The sequence below is a fragment of the Callithrix jacchus genome, chromosome X, assembly GCF_049354715.1.
Source record: "Callithrix jacchus isolate 240 chromosome X, calJac240_pri, whole genome shotgun sequence".
In the NCBI taxonomy this organism is placed as follows: domain Eukaryota; kingdom Metazoa; phylum Chordata; class Mammalia; order Primates; family Cebidae; genus Callithrix; species Callithrix jacchus.
The window spans coordinates 45,979,584-45,996,140 of record NC_133524.1 but is presented as its reverse complement, the minus strand read 5'-3'; the positions used below and the strand labels follow the sequence as shown (position 1 = coordinate 45,996,140).

Genomic DNA, 16,557 nt, shown 5'->3' with positions numbered 1-16,557 from the left:
TGACAGTGTTAACTTCTAGACAAAAAAACTAAGATAACCTATAATATAAAAATTTCTAAATAAACAAATTTTAGGAACTCAAGAACCTCACTACAGGCTTCAGAAGAATTTCATTTAGAGATCATCCAATGTACTTTTAAGTTACTGACATTTAAAAATCTTGTAAGAAAGTTAAGATTAATTACAGTAATCACCATGTTGTAGGTCACTAAGGAAAATGCTGCCAAAAATGTGGACGCAATAGATAAAGAAAAAAATAAAACATAAAAAACAATGTAATTTCTGCTCTAGTTTATGTCAGAATAACAGCTAAATAGTTAAAAATTGACAGGAAATAATGAAATACAAAGTAACAGAAAATAAAACACAGACCAGTTATGGGCGGTGGCTCACGCCTATAATCCCAGCACTTTGGAAGGCTGAGGCACGCGGATCACCTGAGGGAGGAAGTTCGAGCCCAGCCTGACCAACATGGAAAAACCTCATCTCTACTAAAAAATAAAATTAGCTGGGCGTGGTGGCTCATGCCTGCAATCTCAGCTACTTGGCAGGCTGAGGCAGGAAAACTGCTTGAACCTGGGAGGTGGTAGTTGCAGTGAGCTGAGATTGTGCCATTGCACTCCAGCTTGGGCAACAACGGTGAAACTCCATTAAAAAAAATAATAATAATAATAAAAATGAAAAAACACAGACCAAAAGGTATTTTAAGCACTCAAATTCTTTAAAGAAAAATATAGTGTAATTTACAGTAAAGATCTAGTGTCACAATTAAAGTGATAAATTTAAATTGGAATTTATTTTTAATTAATTCTTCCCCATACTCCATTGCTTGTACTCCACATCCCTCCCAAGGAGCAAACTTATATATAAATAATAAAATTTAATTTCACTTCAATCATTTGTTACAAACATTTAATGGTAGACCCAGGATACCTTCTAATAAAATAATCTGAACAGCAGAAAAGATAACTATACTTTTAGATAACAATAAATAAGACATATAAGCACCAGCAACTGCAGGAAGAGGTTTATATGGCTATAAATAAGAACTGCTTTGAACTTTAAAATGTAAAAGCTATATTAAATGTCAATGTAGCCATATTAGAACTAATGTTTATATTTTCTAATTATAGAATGGTTATTTTCTACATATCATGACAATCTACAACCAAAAAACCATCTTTTTAAAAACTACCATATGTCTGCTCAAACTTAAAATTTAACGTACCAGAAAGTATTACAGAATTATTTCTTGTTTGTTCCAGATATGTTAACTAAATTTAATTCAATATTTAAGTCACTTATGGAGGGCAACAATTACAAGAAAATAAGAAAAATTATATATGGGCCATATACAATGAAAAGGCCAGTAAGAATTTATATCCTATAAATATCAGAGAAAGATGGTGCTGCCTGATCCTTTGATTCTTCTTCTGTGGAACAGAGGAGGTTCATTTCTTCCTAAATTCCTGAGGCCCTGCCCTTCCTAGACTAGCACAGTATGTCTAGCTCCTTCCAGAATAGCTAACAGTCTGTCATGTCTCTCTATTGCCCCTGACCTCTTCCTTCCTCTTCTGCCTCTTTTATAACCTCTTGTACATTCAAATAAAAACAGTCCAGTTTTCTCAACTGTAAGCAAAGGCTAGCCTTGATAATTGATGGGGTCAATTCCTAACCTAACATTTAACAGGCTCTGGTCAAAATAAAAAAAACCAATAGGGTTTTCCAGCCTTTCTGTTTTTGGCCAAATATGATTTAACCCATTCTCTTGTTTCAATCACCAGAGCTAAGTCAATCACACTGAAACTGACAACCCTAGTAAAGACGGAGGACAGTAACAGCACAATCAGACACACCCACTCAAAATAAGCAATTTAGGGAGGATCCAAGATGGCTGAATATGAACAGCTCCAGAGTGCAGTTCCCAGCAAGAAAAGCACAGAGGGTGAGTGCTCACCACATTTCCAAACAAGTTTTCACTACCCACAGACCAGGAGTTTCCTGGCTGAAAAGCACCAAGAGTTTTTAGTGTGGTGGTTTCAGCCGGTGCTGGGTCGGCGCACACAAACTCACACGAGTCTGGGTGGTTGTTTCCACTGGTGCCTGGAACGCCTGGAAGACAGAGCCGCCCATCCAACTGAAAGGGAGGGGGCTGAGACAGGGAGCCAGGCGATCCGGTTTGGCGGGTCCCACCCCCACAAAACAAGCAATCTGGAACACTCTGGATTGAGAGTTTCTCAGCAAGCACAGCTGGACCCAGGACAGTCCAGCTCAGTGGGGGACAGGGCATCCCCCACTACCAAAGCAGTCCACCACTACCAACGCAGTTCACACAGCAGCTGGGCAGAGCCTGCAGCAGCTCAGCAACACCTCTGCTGGCAGACTGACTAGACTACTCTGTGAAAGGCAGGGCGCATCTATGAAAAAAGGCAGCAGCACAACAGGAACTTATAAATAAAGCCGACCTTCCTAGGACCGAGCACCTAGGAAAAGAGGTGGTTATGAGTTCAGCTGCAGCAGACTTAAAGGTACCTGCCCAAGAGCTCTGCACAGAGCAACGGAGCTCCCAGCACAGCACCTGAGCTCCTATAAGGGACAGACTGTCTCCTCAGGCAATGACCCGACCACCATATGCCCTAAGAGATACCTCATAAAGGAGAGCTCAGACCAACATCTGGTGGGTACCCTTCTGGGACGAGGATAGCAGAGGAAGAAACTGGTGGCAACCCTTGCTGTTCTGCAGGCCCTGTGGGTGATCCCCAGGCGAGTGGGGTCTGGAGTGGACCTCCAGCGGTCCTGCAGCAGAGGGGTCTGACTGTTAGAAGGAAAATGAAGAAACAGAAAGAAATAGCTTCAACACCAACAAAAAGGATGTCCACTCAGAGACCCCTTCGAAAGTCACCAACTACAAAGACCACAGGTAGATAAAGCCACTAAGATGAGAAGGAACTAGTGCAAAAAGGATGAAAACACTAACAACCAGAACGCCTCTCCTCCTCCAAGGGATCACAACTCCTCACTAGCTAGAGATCAAAGATGAATGGAGAATGAATCTGATGAATTGACAGAAACAGGCTTCAGAAGGTGGGTAATAACGAACTTCTCAGCACTAAAAGAACATGGGCTAACCCAATGCAAAGAAACTAAGAACCTAGAAAAAAGGTTAGATGAGATGTTAACTAGAATAAACAACTTAGAGAAGAATATAAATGACTTGATGGACCTAAAAAACACAGCACGAGAACTTCGCAAAGCATACAGAAGTTTCAATAGCCAAACTGACCAAGCAGAAGAAAGGATATCAGAGGTTGAAGATCAACTCAATGAAATAAAATGAGAAGGCAAGAAAAGAGAAAAAAGAGTGAAAAGAAATGAACAAAGCCTCTAAGAAATATGGGATTATGTGTAAAGACCTAATCTACGTTTGATAGGTGTACCTGAATGTGACGGACAGAATGAATCCAAGCTGGAAAACACTCTTCAGGATATTATCCAGGAGAACTTCCCCAACCTAGCAAGGCAGGCCAACATTCAATTCCAGGAAATACAGAGAACACCACAAAGATATTCCTCAAGAAAAGCAACCCCAAGGCACATAATCATCAGATTCACCAGGGTTGAAATGAAGGAAAAAATGCTAAGGGCAGCCAGAGAGAAAGGTCAGGTTACCCGCAAAGGGAAGCCAATCAGACTCACAGTAGATCTCTCTGCAGAAACCCTACAAGCCAGAAGAGAGTGGGGGCCAGTATTCAACATCCTTAAAGGAAAGAACTTTCAACCTAGAATTTCATATCCAGCCAAACTAAGCTTCATAAGCAAAGGAGAAAGAAAATCCTTTATGGACAAGCAATTGCTGAGAGATTTTGTCACCACCAGGCCTGCCTTACAAGAGCTCCTGAAAGAAGCACTAAACAAGGAAAGGAACAACCAGTACCAGCCATCCAAAAAACGTACCAAATGGTAAAGACAATCAATGCAATGAAGAAAATGTGTCAACTCAGAGGCAAAACATCCAGCTAGCATCAAAACAGCAGGATCAAATTCACACATAACAATATTAACCTTAAATGTAAACAGACTAAATGCCCCAATCAAAAGATACAGACTGGCAAATTAGATAAAAAGCCAAAACCCATCAGTATGCTGTATTCAGGAAACCCATCTCACGTGCAAGGGCACACTTGAGCTAAAAATAAAGGGATGGAGGAAGATTTATCAAACAAATGAGAGCAACAAAAAGCAGGAGTTCCAATCCTAGTCTCTGATAAAATGGACTTTAAACCAACAAAGATCAAAAGAGACAAAGAAGGGCACTACATAATGGTAAAATGATCAATGCATCAAGAAGAACTAATGATCCTAAATATATATGCACCCAATACAGGAGCACCCAGGTACATAGAGCAAGTTCTTAATGACCTACAAAGAGACTTAGACTCCCACACAATAATAGTGGGAGACTTTAACACTCCACTGTCAATATTAGACAGATTAACGAGACAAAATTAACAAGGATATCCAGAACTTGAACTCAGATCTGGAGCAAGTGGACAGACATCTACAGAACTCTCCACCCCAAATCCACAGAATATACAATCTTCTCAGCACCGCATAGTACCTACTCTAAAATTGACCACATAATTGGAAGTAAATCACTCTTCAGCAAATGCAAAAGAATGGAAATCATAACAAACAGTCTCTCAGACCACAGTGCAATCAAATTAGAACTCAGAATTAAGGAACTAACTCAGAACTACACAACTTCATAGAACCTGAACAACTGGCTTCTGAATGTCAACTGGATAAACAATGAAACGAAGGAAGAAATAAAGAACAATAAAGAACAAAGACACAACACACCAGAATCTCTGGGACACATTTAAAGCAGCGTCTATAAATTTATAGCAATAAATGCCCACCAGAGAAGCGAGGAAAGATCTAAAATAGACACCCTATCACCAAAACTGAAAGAGCTCGAGGAGCAAGATCAAAAAAACTCAAAAGCTAGCAGAAGACAAGTACAACTAAGATCAGAGCAGAACTGAAGGAGATAGAGACACAAAAAATCCTTCAAAAAGTCAATAAATCCAGGAGCTGGTTTTTTGAAAAGATCAACAAAATAGACCACTAGCCAGATTAATAAAGAAAAGGAAAAGGAGAAGAATCAAATAGATGCAATAAAATAGATAAAGGGGATATCACCACTGACTCCACAGAAATACAAATGACAATCAGAGATTACTACAAACAACTCTATGCACATAAACCAGTAAACCCGGAAGAAACTAATAAATTCCTAGACACTTGCACCCTCCCAAGCCTAAACCAGGAAGAAGTTGAAACCTTGAACAGACCAGTAACAAGGGCTGAAGTTGAGGCAGCAATTAATAGCCTACCAACCAAAAAAAGTCCAGGTCTAGATGGGTTCACAGCTGAATTCTACCAGACGTACAAAGACGAGCTGGTACCATTCCTTCTGAAACTATTCCAAACAGTACAAAAAGAGGGAATACTTCCCAAATCATTTTATGAAGCCAAAATCATCCTGATACCAAAACCCGGCGGAGACTCAGCAAGAAAAGAAAACTTCAGGCCAATATCTATGATGAACATAGATGCAAAAATCTTCAATAAAATACTGGCAAACCAAATACAACAGCACATAAAAAAACTTATCCATCACGATCAAGTAGGCTTCATCCCAGGGATGCAAGACTGGTTCAACATACACAAGCCTATAAACATAATTCACCACATAAACAGAACCAAAGACAAAAACCACATGATTATCTAAACAGATGCAGAGAAGGCCCTTGACAAAATTCAACAGCCCTTTATGCTAAAAACTCTCAATAAACTAGGTATTGATGGACTGTATCTCAAAATAATAAAAGCTATTTACAACAACCCTACAGCCAATATCATACTGAATGGGGAAAAACTGGAAGCATTCTCTTTGAAATCCGGCAGTAGACAAGGATACCCTCTGTCACCATTCCTATTCAATATAGTATTGGAAGTTCTAGGCAGAGCAATTAGGCAAGCAAAAAAATAAAGGGTATTCAATTAGGAAAAGAGGAAGTCAAATTGTCTCTATCTGCAGAAGACATGATTGTGTATTCAGAAGACCCCATCATCTCAGCCCAAAATCTCCTTAAACTGATAAGCAACTTCAGCAAAGTCTCAGGATACAAAATCAATGTGCAAAAATCACAAGCATTTCTATATACAATAACAGACTAACAGAGAGCCAAATCATGAGTGAAATCCCATTCACAATTGCTACAAAGAGAATAAAATACCTAGAAATACAACTAACAAGGGATGCAAAGGACCTCTTCGAGAACTACAAACCACTGCTCAACAAAATGAGAGAGGACACAAACAGATGGAAAAACATTCCATGCTCATGATTAGGAAGAATCAATATCGTGAAAATGGCCATACTGCTCAAAGTATTTTCTAGATTCAATGCTATCCCCATAAAGCTACCAATGACCTTCATCAAAGAACTGGATAAAACCACCTTAAACTTCATATGGAACCAAAAGAGAGCCCACATAGCCAAGACAATTCTAAGCAAAAAGAACAAAGGTGGAGGCATCATGCTACCTGATTTCAAACTATACTACAAAGCTACAGTAATCAAAACAGCATGGTACTGGTACCAAAACAGATATATAAACCAATGGAACAGAATAGAGACCTTGGAGGCAACACCACACATCTACAACCATCCGATCTTTGACAAACCTGACAAAAACAAGCAATGGGGAAAGGATTCCCTGTTTAATAAATGGTGTTAGGAAAACTGACTAGCAGTGCAGAAAGCTGAAACTGGACCCCTTCCTGACACCTTACACTAAAATTAACTTCAGATGGATTAAAGATTTAAACATAATACCTAACACCATAAAAACCCTAGAAGAAAACCTAGACAGGCCGGGCGCGGTGGCTCAAGACTGTAATCCCAGCACTTTGGGAGGCCAAGGTGGGTGGATCACGAGAGATCGAGACCATGCTGGTCAACATGGTGAAACCCCATCTCTACTAAAAATACAAAAAATTAGCTGGGCATGGTGGCACGTGCCTGTAATCCCAGCTACTCAGGAGGCTGAGGCAGGAGAATTGCCTGAACCCAGGAGGCGGAGGTTGCGGTGAGCCGGATCACGCCATTGCACTCCAGCCTGGGTAACAAGAGCGAAACTCCGTCTCAAAAAAAAAAAAAAAAAAAAAAAACCTAGACAAAACCATTCAGGACATAGGCAAGGACTTCATGACTAAAATACCAGAAGCATTGGCAATGAAAGCCAAAATAGACAAATAGGACCTAATTAACCTCCAGAGCTTCTGTACAGCAAAAGGAACAATCATTAGAGTGAACTGGCAACCAACAGAATAGGAAAAAATTTTTGCAATCCACCTATCTGACAAAGGGCTAATATACAGAATCTACAAAGAAATAAAACAGATTTACAAGAAAAAAACAAACCCATCCAAAAGTGGGAGGAGGATATGAACAGATATTTTTCAAAAGAAGACATTTGAGGCCAACAAACATATGAAAAAATGCTCATCATCACTGAGTATTAGAGAAACGCAAATTAAAACCACATTGAGATACCACTTCACGCCAGTTAGAATAGCAATCATTAAAAAAATCTGGAGACAACAGATGCTGGAGAGGATGTGGAGAAATAGGAACACTTTTACACTGTTGGTGGGAATGTAAACTAGTTCAACCATTGTGGAAGACAGTGTGGCGCTTCCTCAGGGACCTAGAAATACAAATTCCATTTGATCCAGCAATCCCATTACTGGGTATATATCCAAAGGATTACAAATCATTCTATTATAAAGACACATGCACACATATGTTCATAGTAGCACTGTTTACAATAGCAAAGACCTGGAACCAACCCAAATGCCCACTGATGATAGACTAGACAAGGAAAATGTGGCACATATACACCATGGAATACTATGCAGCCATAAAAAACGATGAGTTTGTGTCCTCTGTAGGGACATGGATGAATCTGGAAACCTAATTCTCAGCAAACTGACACAAAAACAAAAAAAAATCAAACACCACATGTTCTCACTCATAGGCAGGTGATGAACAATGAGAACACATGGACACAGGGAGGGGAGCATCACACACTGGGGGGTCTGTTGGGGGTAGGGCCAAGGGAGGGACAGCGAGATGTGGGGGAGGTCAGGGAGGGATAACATGGGGAGAAATGCCATATGTAGGTGACGGGGGCATGAAGGCAGCAAACCACATTGCCATGTGTGTACCTATGCAACAATCCTGCATGATCTGCACATGTACCCCAGAACCTAAAGTACAATTTAAAAAAAAAAGGGGGTTAAAAAAAAAAAAAAGCAATTTACAGGATTACTTCTCAAATCTGATACATCAATTTGACCTCAACATCTAAGCATATCAAGGCTTCTGTCAAACTCTTACTTTAGATGAATGACTACAGCATGTTTTGCTTACTTTCCATAGCTTAAAAGATCCAAATTATGTTTCAGCATTCTTATCATGCCAGTAAGTCAAGCATTTTCACTTGACGAACTTTTGCACACTAACCTGCATGCCTTCAGAACTTCTGCTGAGCTGGGATATATGGACACAGACACTGATGGTATGATCTGAGGACTAGGTTTGTGGTTAACTAGAAGTAGATCTGTTTTCATGGGGCTCTGAGATTCTTCCATCCCTTCTCCATTAATTGTGTGTAGCCCACTGTGAGGGCTGTTAAGGCTGGTAACACTGTTTGTGGTTGTCTGCTCAGTGGATTTTGGAGAAGGTGTTGCTGTGGAAATGGCTGAAGATGGTGAAGAGGCAACAGAGTTATCAGTCTTTGTATGAACAGCTGGGTGGATGTTATTGACTTTGTCACAGGTTCCAGTACCCACATTGTTATTGGCTTTTCCCATCAACAAGGCAGAGAGCTGAGGATTGTCTGAACTTAGTAAACCTGGTGACTTAGAATCTCCATGGCTAGGACTGCAAACAGCATCTGCCGTCATCTGGTGGACATGATTAGGAAGTCCCTCGACACTGGCAGTGCTGTTAGGTGTCTCTCCAGCGTGCCTGCTTGTTTCAGGCACCGTCAACATGTTTCCTGAAGGCTTGCTCTCTTTGGTTAAGGTAATGCCTTGTTGTCCACCTGAGGTAGCAGTGTGAGAGGAGAGGTGATTGAGAGCAGCCCCCTGTGTTACTGAATTGCTAGGCAGGGTGGGATGTCCATTCTGATTCTGAATACCAGAGCCAGCTGCCTGGAGATGCTGGGAAGGCCCAGTGGAAGAGAGAGGTCGTTCACCATTAGGACCTGCCGAATGTGAACTCTGACCTTTGTGAAGCCCCTAAAATGAAAGAAAAAATAGTTTAAATCTAACATTAAGCAAACTCAGAGGGCATATATAGATTTAAAACATTAAAAAGAAAAGCCACTAAAAGTAAATATCTAACTATATAAGATAATTTGACCCAAGTCCTAAAAAGTTATCAAAAAGTACCTGTAATTTAGCTAATCAGTATTTAACATCTTTAGAGAAATTTTCCTTCCTTACTATCTAAAATGACTCCAATATTAGTGTAGAATAAACTACTTCAGATGAAGAATTACAAATTTTAAGTTTCAATATACATATTTTCATCTCTAAAAGCAGACATGGATAGACATTACAGATAGATCATTAATATTTAAAAGCCAATGACCACGGATCAACATAAACCAATTCTCATCAGTCTGTGATCTGTTAAAAGATTAAGATAGAAAGTGAGTTCATTAAAGCTTGAAAATTATCATTAACATATAATCTTCGGTAATTCAAATACTATTGTTAAAACAGCTATCCTCAAAATTAAGGACTGAACTATTAAATCTATGAAAATATTTAAAAAATACCTAAAGTTTCCCCATTTATCCATCCACACATTTTTAAAAGACTAGACAGGCTTGGTGTAGTGGCTCATGTCTGTAATTCTAGCACTTTGGAAGGCCAAAGCAGAAGGATCACTTGCGGCCAGGAGTTTGAGACCAGGCTGGGCAACACAATGAGACTCCGTCTCCACAAAGAAAAAGAAAAGGATAAAGAGGGAAGGGGAAAGAGGAAAGGAAAGGTGGCAGACAAGCTAGGTGTGGTGGTAAGTTTGCCTGTAGTCCAGCCACATAGCAGGCTGAGGTGGGAGGATCTCTGGAGCCCAGGAGTTTGAGGATGCAGTGAGCTAGGATAGTGCCACTGCACTCCAGCCTGGGTGACAGGGCAGAACCTTGTCATTTATTATCATTTTTTTTAAAAGGGGGGAGGTGGGGAACATTCTAAGTCTCCACTAATGACTTTGAGGTAAACTTCATTTTTCATCAACTTAATTTGAAAAATTAGAAAAATATACTGCTACTGTTAAAGCAATCTGAGGGAGCAGTATACTAACAGCCAATAGAAGTTTTAAGACCAGAGGAAGATCACTTAGGGCATTTAATGGAATAAAAATATGATAAATAGAACTAAGATGTATAATTTTTACCTGAAATTTGCCTCTGGTGTCACAGAGAAACTTCTTTAAGAAGAATATTTTCATTTCATTTTACTGACAAAATAATTAAATAGGATAGCCAATTTTTCAGCAACACTGATTAAAGTAACATTGGAATCATAAAACAATGATTTAATAGTTTCCAAATCATTATAATTTAAGATCAAACCTAGTAACATGTATGGGATTTACAAGATTATCGTAATTATATATTAACATATTTTATCTTATATTCCCAATAATAAATAGACCTCCATCTCCAGAAAAAATTTTAAAGCTGTTGCATTTTGAGTTGATTACTTCAGCAACAAGGTTAGAGAAATTTAATTTGTCATTAATAAGCCATAAAGGAATAAAAATATAGCTGATGACAAGATATTTATATATGAAAGGGTGCATTTAATCATCTAGTTAAAATCAGCTAGCACGCCCCTAAAACCAGTTTCTGAAGCTGAAAATTTTAAATCAATGCTTTTACTCAATAGGCTTATCTACCTAAAAAACTACATACATTATTGGCCAGGCACAATGGTTCACGCCTGTAATCCTAGCACTTTTGGAGGCCAAGGCAGGCGGATCACCTGAAGTTAGGAATTCGAGACCAGCCTGGCCAACATGGTAAACCCCCGTCTCTACTAAAATGGAAAAATTAGCTGGGCATGGTGGTAGGCACCTGTAATCCCAGCTACTTGGGAGGCTGAGGCAGGAGAATCTCTTTAACTCAGGAGGCAGAGGTTGCAGTGAGCCAAAAATCACACCACTGTACTTGAGACTAGGTGACAGAGCCAGACTCTGTCTCAAAAAGAAAAGTTGATATACATCAATGAGTGTGTTAAGGAGTGCAATTAGTTGTAAATGATTTAATAAGTAACAAAGTCCAATCATAATAAAGGAAGGTTAAAATTTGTAAGTTACATGAAAATTTCTCATAATGTAAAAATACTGCATATTATATCAATATTTAAAATATTATCCAAGAAAGTCTGGGCATTTGAGTTAAAATTTCATCAATTATAAAATACTTAATTCAGTGGCTAATTATTTAACAAATACACTGATTACAATATGCATACATGTGACAAAGTAACCATTTTATTACATCTTCTCTATCTGCAGATCAAGGTATTTTAAGCTACAAATTCTTTATAGAGTGCTTGCTGAATAATCACCTACAATTAATATAATTTTACTTCCATATCTTAAATTATACCCTTGTTACCAAAAGCAATCTGAATAAACTCATTCAAAACTGTAATGTAAATTCCTCCCTTGAGCAAAAGCTAAAAGGTAGATATAGCATTTAGGTCTATCAATTGTCTAGTTTTCATTTCAACTTCAAAAATTATTCAAATAGGTTTATATAAGACAGTTACCAAAGAAAGCCTCTTTATTTAGAGTCTATGATATTAATACCATACATCAATGGCAGAGATAGAGGCTCCCCAGCTGTACTGCTACCACTCTGGGTGCCATCATCATCTTTCAACCTGGATGACAGATATAAGCTCTAAACCGGTCATACCATTTCTAATTTTGCCTCTTTCAGTCTATCCACAGAGTACCAAAGAGGATCTAGTTAAAAACAAAGTTAGACCACATCACTTTTCTGTTCAAAATCCCCCTATATTAGTATCCTGGATACTCAGAATAAAATCTAGTATCCTTACAAGGTATCCTTGGATACAGTATCCTAAACATGAGGATACGTATCCTAAACATGATTTAGCCATCCTGTTTCCAGCTGGAGCACATTTCTTTCTCTTCTCACCCCTTGCCTGTCATATTCCGCCATGCTTGCCACCTTGATTCTTCTCAAACATGCACAGCACAATCCTATCTTAGGGTCCATTGCTTGGGCTGCTCCTTAGACCTGGAAAAATCTTACTACAAATAGCTTCAAGGCTCACTCCTTTAACTCTCATCCAAATGTTATTTTTCAGAGAAGGCTTCTCTGCCCTTCTGATTCATAACTGCAACTCTCCTATCACCAATCTCTAGCATTCTGCTGTTCCCTTTCTAATATATTAGTGCTTTTTTCCGCAGTACTAACCACAACCATCACTAAACATTATATATATATTGCTTATTTGTTTATTATTGATTTACCTACACCAAGTAAGACATCTCAGTAGGACATGAACCTAGTAGGTAACTCAGTATTTCTCTAGTATAAAGTACTCACCACTTTAGATTACGGTCCCACCAAGGATATTACTTCAAGAATAAACTTTAAAATCTTAGAAAAAGAACTTATTTCGGTTTTATCAATAATATAAGACTAACCAGCAATCAGCCAGATATTCTTAAGTCAAATATTTCTCATAAATTAATACAAGTACAAGCAATTTGGCTATATGTATTGAAAGTATTTTCTTAAGGCTTACTCTTTGGCCCTTCAGTTTCACCACAGCAAGTACCTATATCATGGAAACAATCCAAAATACGGGAAATATTCTATGCACATAAAACTTTCAGAAGTAAAAACTTAGAAATTAAATGTCTAACGAATGTGCTAACATAGAATAAATTAGGACCCATTTCCTTGACAAAAATAATGTTCATGCAATTCATTACTCTGTTTTAAAACTTTAGTGGATCAACTTTGCCTTCAAGATAAATTTGGCCTCTCCCTCCCTCTTTCAGCCTCTTATTCACCCTCCCCATTCATAACCTGTCTTCTAGGCACAATTCACCAGCCCTTTCTTCCCCTAAAGTCTAGTTTCTAGAAGACTCTAACATCTTGGTTATATACTCTCCTAGGTACTCTGATAGAACTTTCCCACAAAAGTCACACTTCACACTCATTATGGTAAATGCTTCTTCGCTGGTCTTTTTCTCCCACTAAAGCAAATACCTAACACCCAGTGTAGTGCCTAATCTTAAGTAGGCAATTTATGCAGAAATGAACTAAGTAATATTACATAAATGTGTATATGATGCCACTGTAAATTAACGGTGTGTTTTGGGTATTATATGATCTATTTTCTTCCTTTGTAAATTTGCCAGGTTATCTATGTCAGTAGAAATTGTACAAAGGGAACAAAGATATACTCACATATGTATATAATGAATCACAACGTAGTAATAACATTGTAGTGCTACAAAATTCTTACATAAAACCAGTTCCCCAAACACTTCTCTCAAAGTGTACAAAACCCAATAAAAAGAATTACGTGAAAAGCTAACAATGCAGCTAGTCCTTCTATTACCTGAGTGGAGTTAGATAGTTGGTTTTTCCACGGCTCCTCTGCGCTGCTGGTCAGGTTTGTGCGGTTATGAGGTAGAGTGAGTGCGTTTCGCTGCAGGTAAGGCACGTTTCCATTACTTCCACTTCCTGTTACATGATTATTGCCTATCAAAATAGAGTCTGTACTTCCCAGCGTTCTTGATGTGCTACAGGGAACATGGCCAGCAGAAAAGGGTCCATTGGCCAAAGGCTGCCCAGGGCAGGCAGGACGGACTCCAGGCTGAGAGACACTGGGCACTCTGGTCAGAGCAAGCTGTGGTTGCTGGCCAGAGACTGAGTTTGTAGGCAGTGATGAGTCAGCTGCTGGCCCGTTAGGAATTCCAGTAGATCGTACCTGTGCAACTCCTGTTGGTCTCATCTGTCAAAAAACAAGGGAAAAGTAAATGCTGGTGTATAATCTATAGGGAGAAAATCTATAGAAGACAGAATATGAAGATGGATCATTAGGGAATGTGTAATTTTACCCAAATGTTTAATTTCTCTATGTTGAAAAATACATACTAAAACAAGAAATTGTATTTGTTCATTTTAAAATAAGCTTCCTTGGAAAAGCAGAAATCTGTTTCATTAAAAAAAAAGAAAAAAAGAAATCCCATTAGTAATGACAAAAGGAAGCAGCTGAAAATTATAGAAAATGACTCCAGAACTTACAGGTCCTTGTCTCAACCACAAATGAAGGGACATCTCAAAATTTCATTCTGTTACATCTATGCCAGATCCTGTAAACTAAGCCCTAAAGACCCTGCTTCAGTTTAGGATCACTTGTAAGTACTAAATAATGTAAACAAACCCTTAGAATACACGTGAAATATCATGTAAATAAATAAAACACAAAGTATTGTGTTCAAAATTAAATTTATAGTTGCTTTTGTCTAAAAATTTCCATCAATTACCAGTATTTTAGGATATAGAGATTACTAAATTCTGTCAAATACCAGTAGAAAGTAAAAGTGAACATAAACATGCTCTAAAATGATATTAGAGTCAATAAAAATACTCAAAATGCTAACATATTTGAGGGGAAAATGTGCTATACACACTTGGTGTTGTTGCATTAAGACAAACTGACTTTCCAGCTGTTCCAGCATCAGTTTCTGTGCTGGATTTAAATTATTTCTATTTGCGCGGAGCTGTTCCAAGTGCTAGAAGAAGAACAAAAAGAGAATATAGTCAAAGATATATTTAGAAAATAAGATCACTATTCTAAGTAACCTTTCCCTGAAATGACTAAACTCAGAACCACTCTCTGGTCAAACATACTGTCTTCTGACCAACAGTCATATACTCCAAGATGAAGTCCTTTAATAAGCTTGAGAAACGTAAGAAGGAACTAAGCATTCATAGAACAAAGTTTACTATGAGTTCTTTGCAAAAGATAGGCATGAAATTTTACTCATCCATAGAGTATTTTTCGGTATTCATACAGAAAGCTCTTGAACCTTAAAAATATATTGACAAGTATGCTAAAAGCAGCACTGTTTGGAATAGGCAAAGTCTGAAGACAACCTGAATGTTCAAAACTAGTGATATCTGCTTAAATAAGGGTGTTACATCTATATAAAGAAATATGATGTAACCATAAAAGAACAAGGAAGCTCTTCACATACTGATGTGGAAAAGTCTGTAAAAATCCTGTTACTTGTGCAAAAAAGAAGAAAAATAATACATGTGAGAAAGGGGGGGATGGTATATTTGCTTGTACATACATAACACACCTCTGGAATGATATATAAGAAATTAGTAATACCAGCTGCATTTTGAATGGGTAGGGGCCAGAGTTAGAAGAAAACTTTACCCTATATTCATACTTTATGCAGTGTTACCCATGTGAATACATTACCTGGTCTTTTTTTTTAAAGAAGAAATTAAAAATAAGAATGAATGATTTCCATTATTCTGGTAAATGCAGGCTTGTTTTACTTTTGTTCAGATTAATTAAATGTACTACCATTTAACTTACAAGAATTAATACTTAGGGCTGGGTGCAGTGGCTGACACCTGTAATCCCAGCACTTTGGGAGCCCAAGGTGGGTGGATCACTTGAGTTCAGGAGTTCGAGACCAGTCTGGCCAATATGGCAAAACCCGATCTCTACCAAAATACAAAAATTAGCTGGGTGTGATGGCACACGCCTGTAATCCCAGCTACTCTGGAGGCTGAGGCACAAGAATCACTTTAACACAGGATGCGGAGGTTGCAGTGAGCCAAGATTATGCCACTGTGCTCCAGCCTGGGTGACAGAGCAAGACTCTGGTCTCAAAAAGAAAATAAAATTAATACTTCAAGAACTTAAAGTTTGCTACCTCTACTCCTTTTTAATAAAAAAAACAATCTGTCAAAAACATATTACATACCTGTAATTTCTGTGGTGTCAAACACCATGAATGAGCTTGTTGCTGTACTGGAGGATGTGACACAGCATGTCCACCACTCCAATTGTCAGAAGTATTCTGAGGAAAATTGATTTAAAAAAAAAAATTAAAGGATATTTGGTTAAATCCACAGTTGTTAATAATGACTAGAGGAGGCCGAATGACTATGAATTGGAATATTTACATGTTAAAAAGATGTTACAACATTCAATTATTTTAAAAATAATTTTACATGCATATTAAACTTAGAAATAATATATTTAAAAACTACTATTTAATAAGCCACCCAAAAAGGCCCACCCTCAAACTATGGCCCAAACGGCTAGCCTAAATACCACACTGTCCACTAGATCCAACATTAAATTTATTTCAATGTCAGTAAAAAGTGA

General features: G+C 38.2%; 1 protein-coding gene across 16 annotated transcripts in view; it reads right to left on the bottom strand.

The window, feature by feature from the left end:
• The window catches only part of KDM6A (lysine demethylase 6A), a 200,124-nt gene that overhangs the window by 30,766 nt on the left and 152,801 nt on the right, over nucleotides 1-16,557 (bottom strand). For 10 of the 16 annotated variants that reach the window (XR_013531672.1, XR_013531673.1, XR_013531674.1 and 7 more), the window contains 4 exons: nucleotides 16,151-16,246; nucleotides 14,837-14,938; nucleotides 13,759-14,154; nucleotides 8,597-9,375 (listed from right to left, as the gene is read on the bottom strand). Coding sequence is in view for 12 of the 16 variants with exons in the window: in XM_078363572.1 (XP_078219698.1) it covers nucleotides 8,597-9,375; nucleotides 13,759-14,154; nucleotides 14,837-14,938; nucleotides 16,151-16,246 (1,373 nt within the window). In the remaining 4 variants the exon portion in view is untranslated. The remainder of the gene's footprint in view (nucleotides 1-8,596; nucleotides 9,376-13,758; nucleotides 14,155-14,836; nucleotides 14,939-16,150; nucleotides 16,247-16,557) is intronic. The other 6 variants (XM_078363573.1, XM_035288982.3, XM_035288987.3 and 3 more) reach the window with 1 other exon arrangement.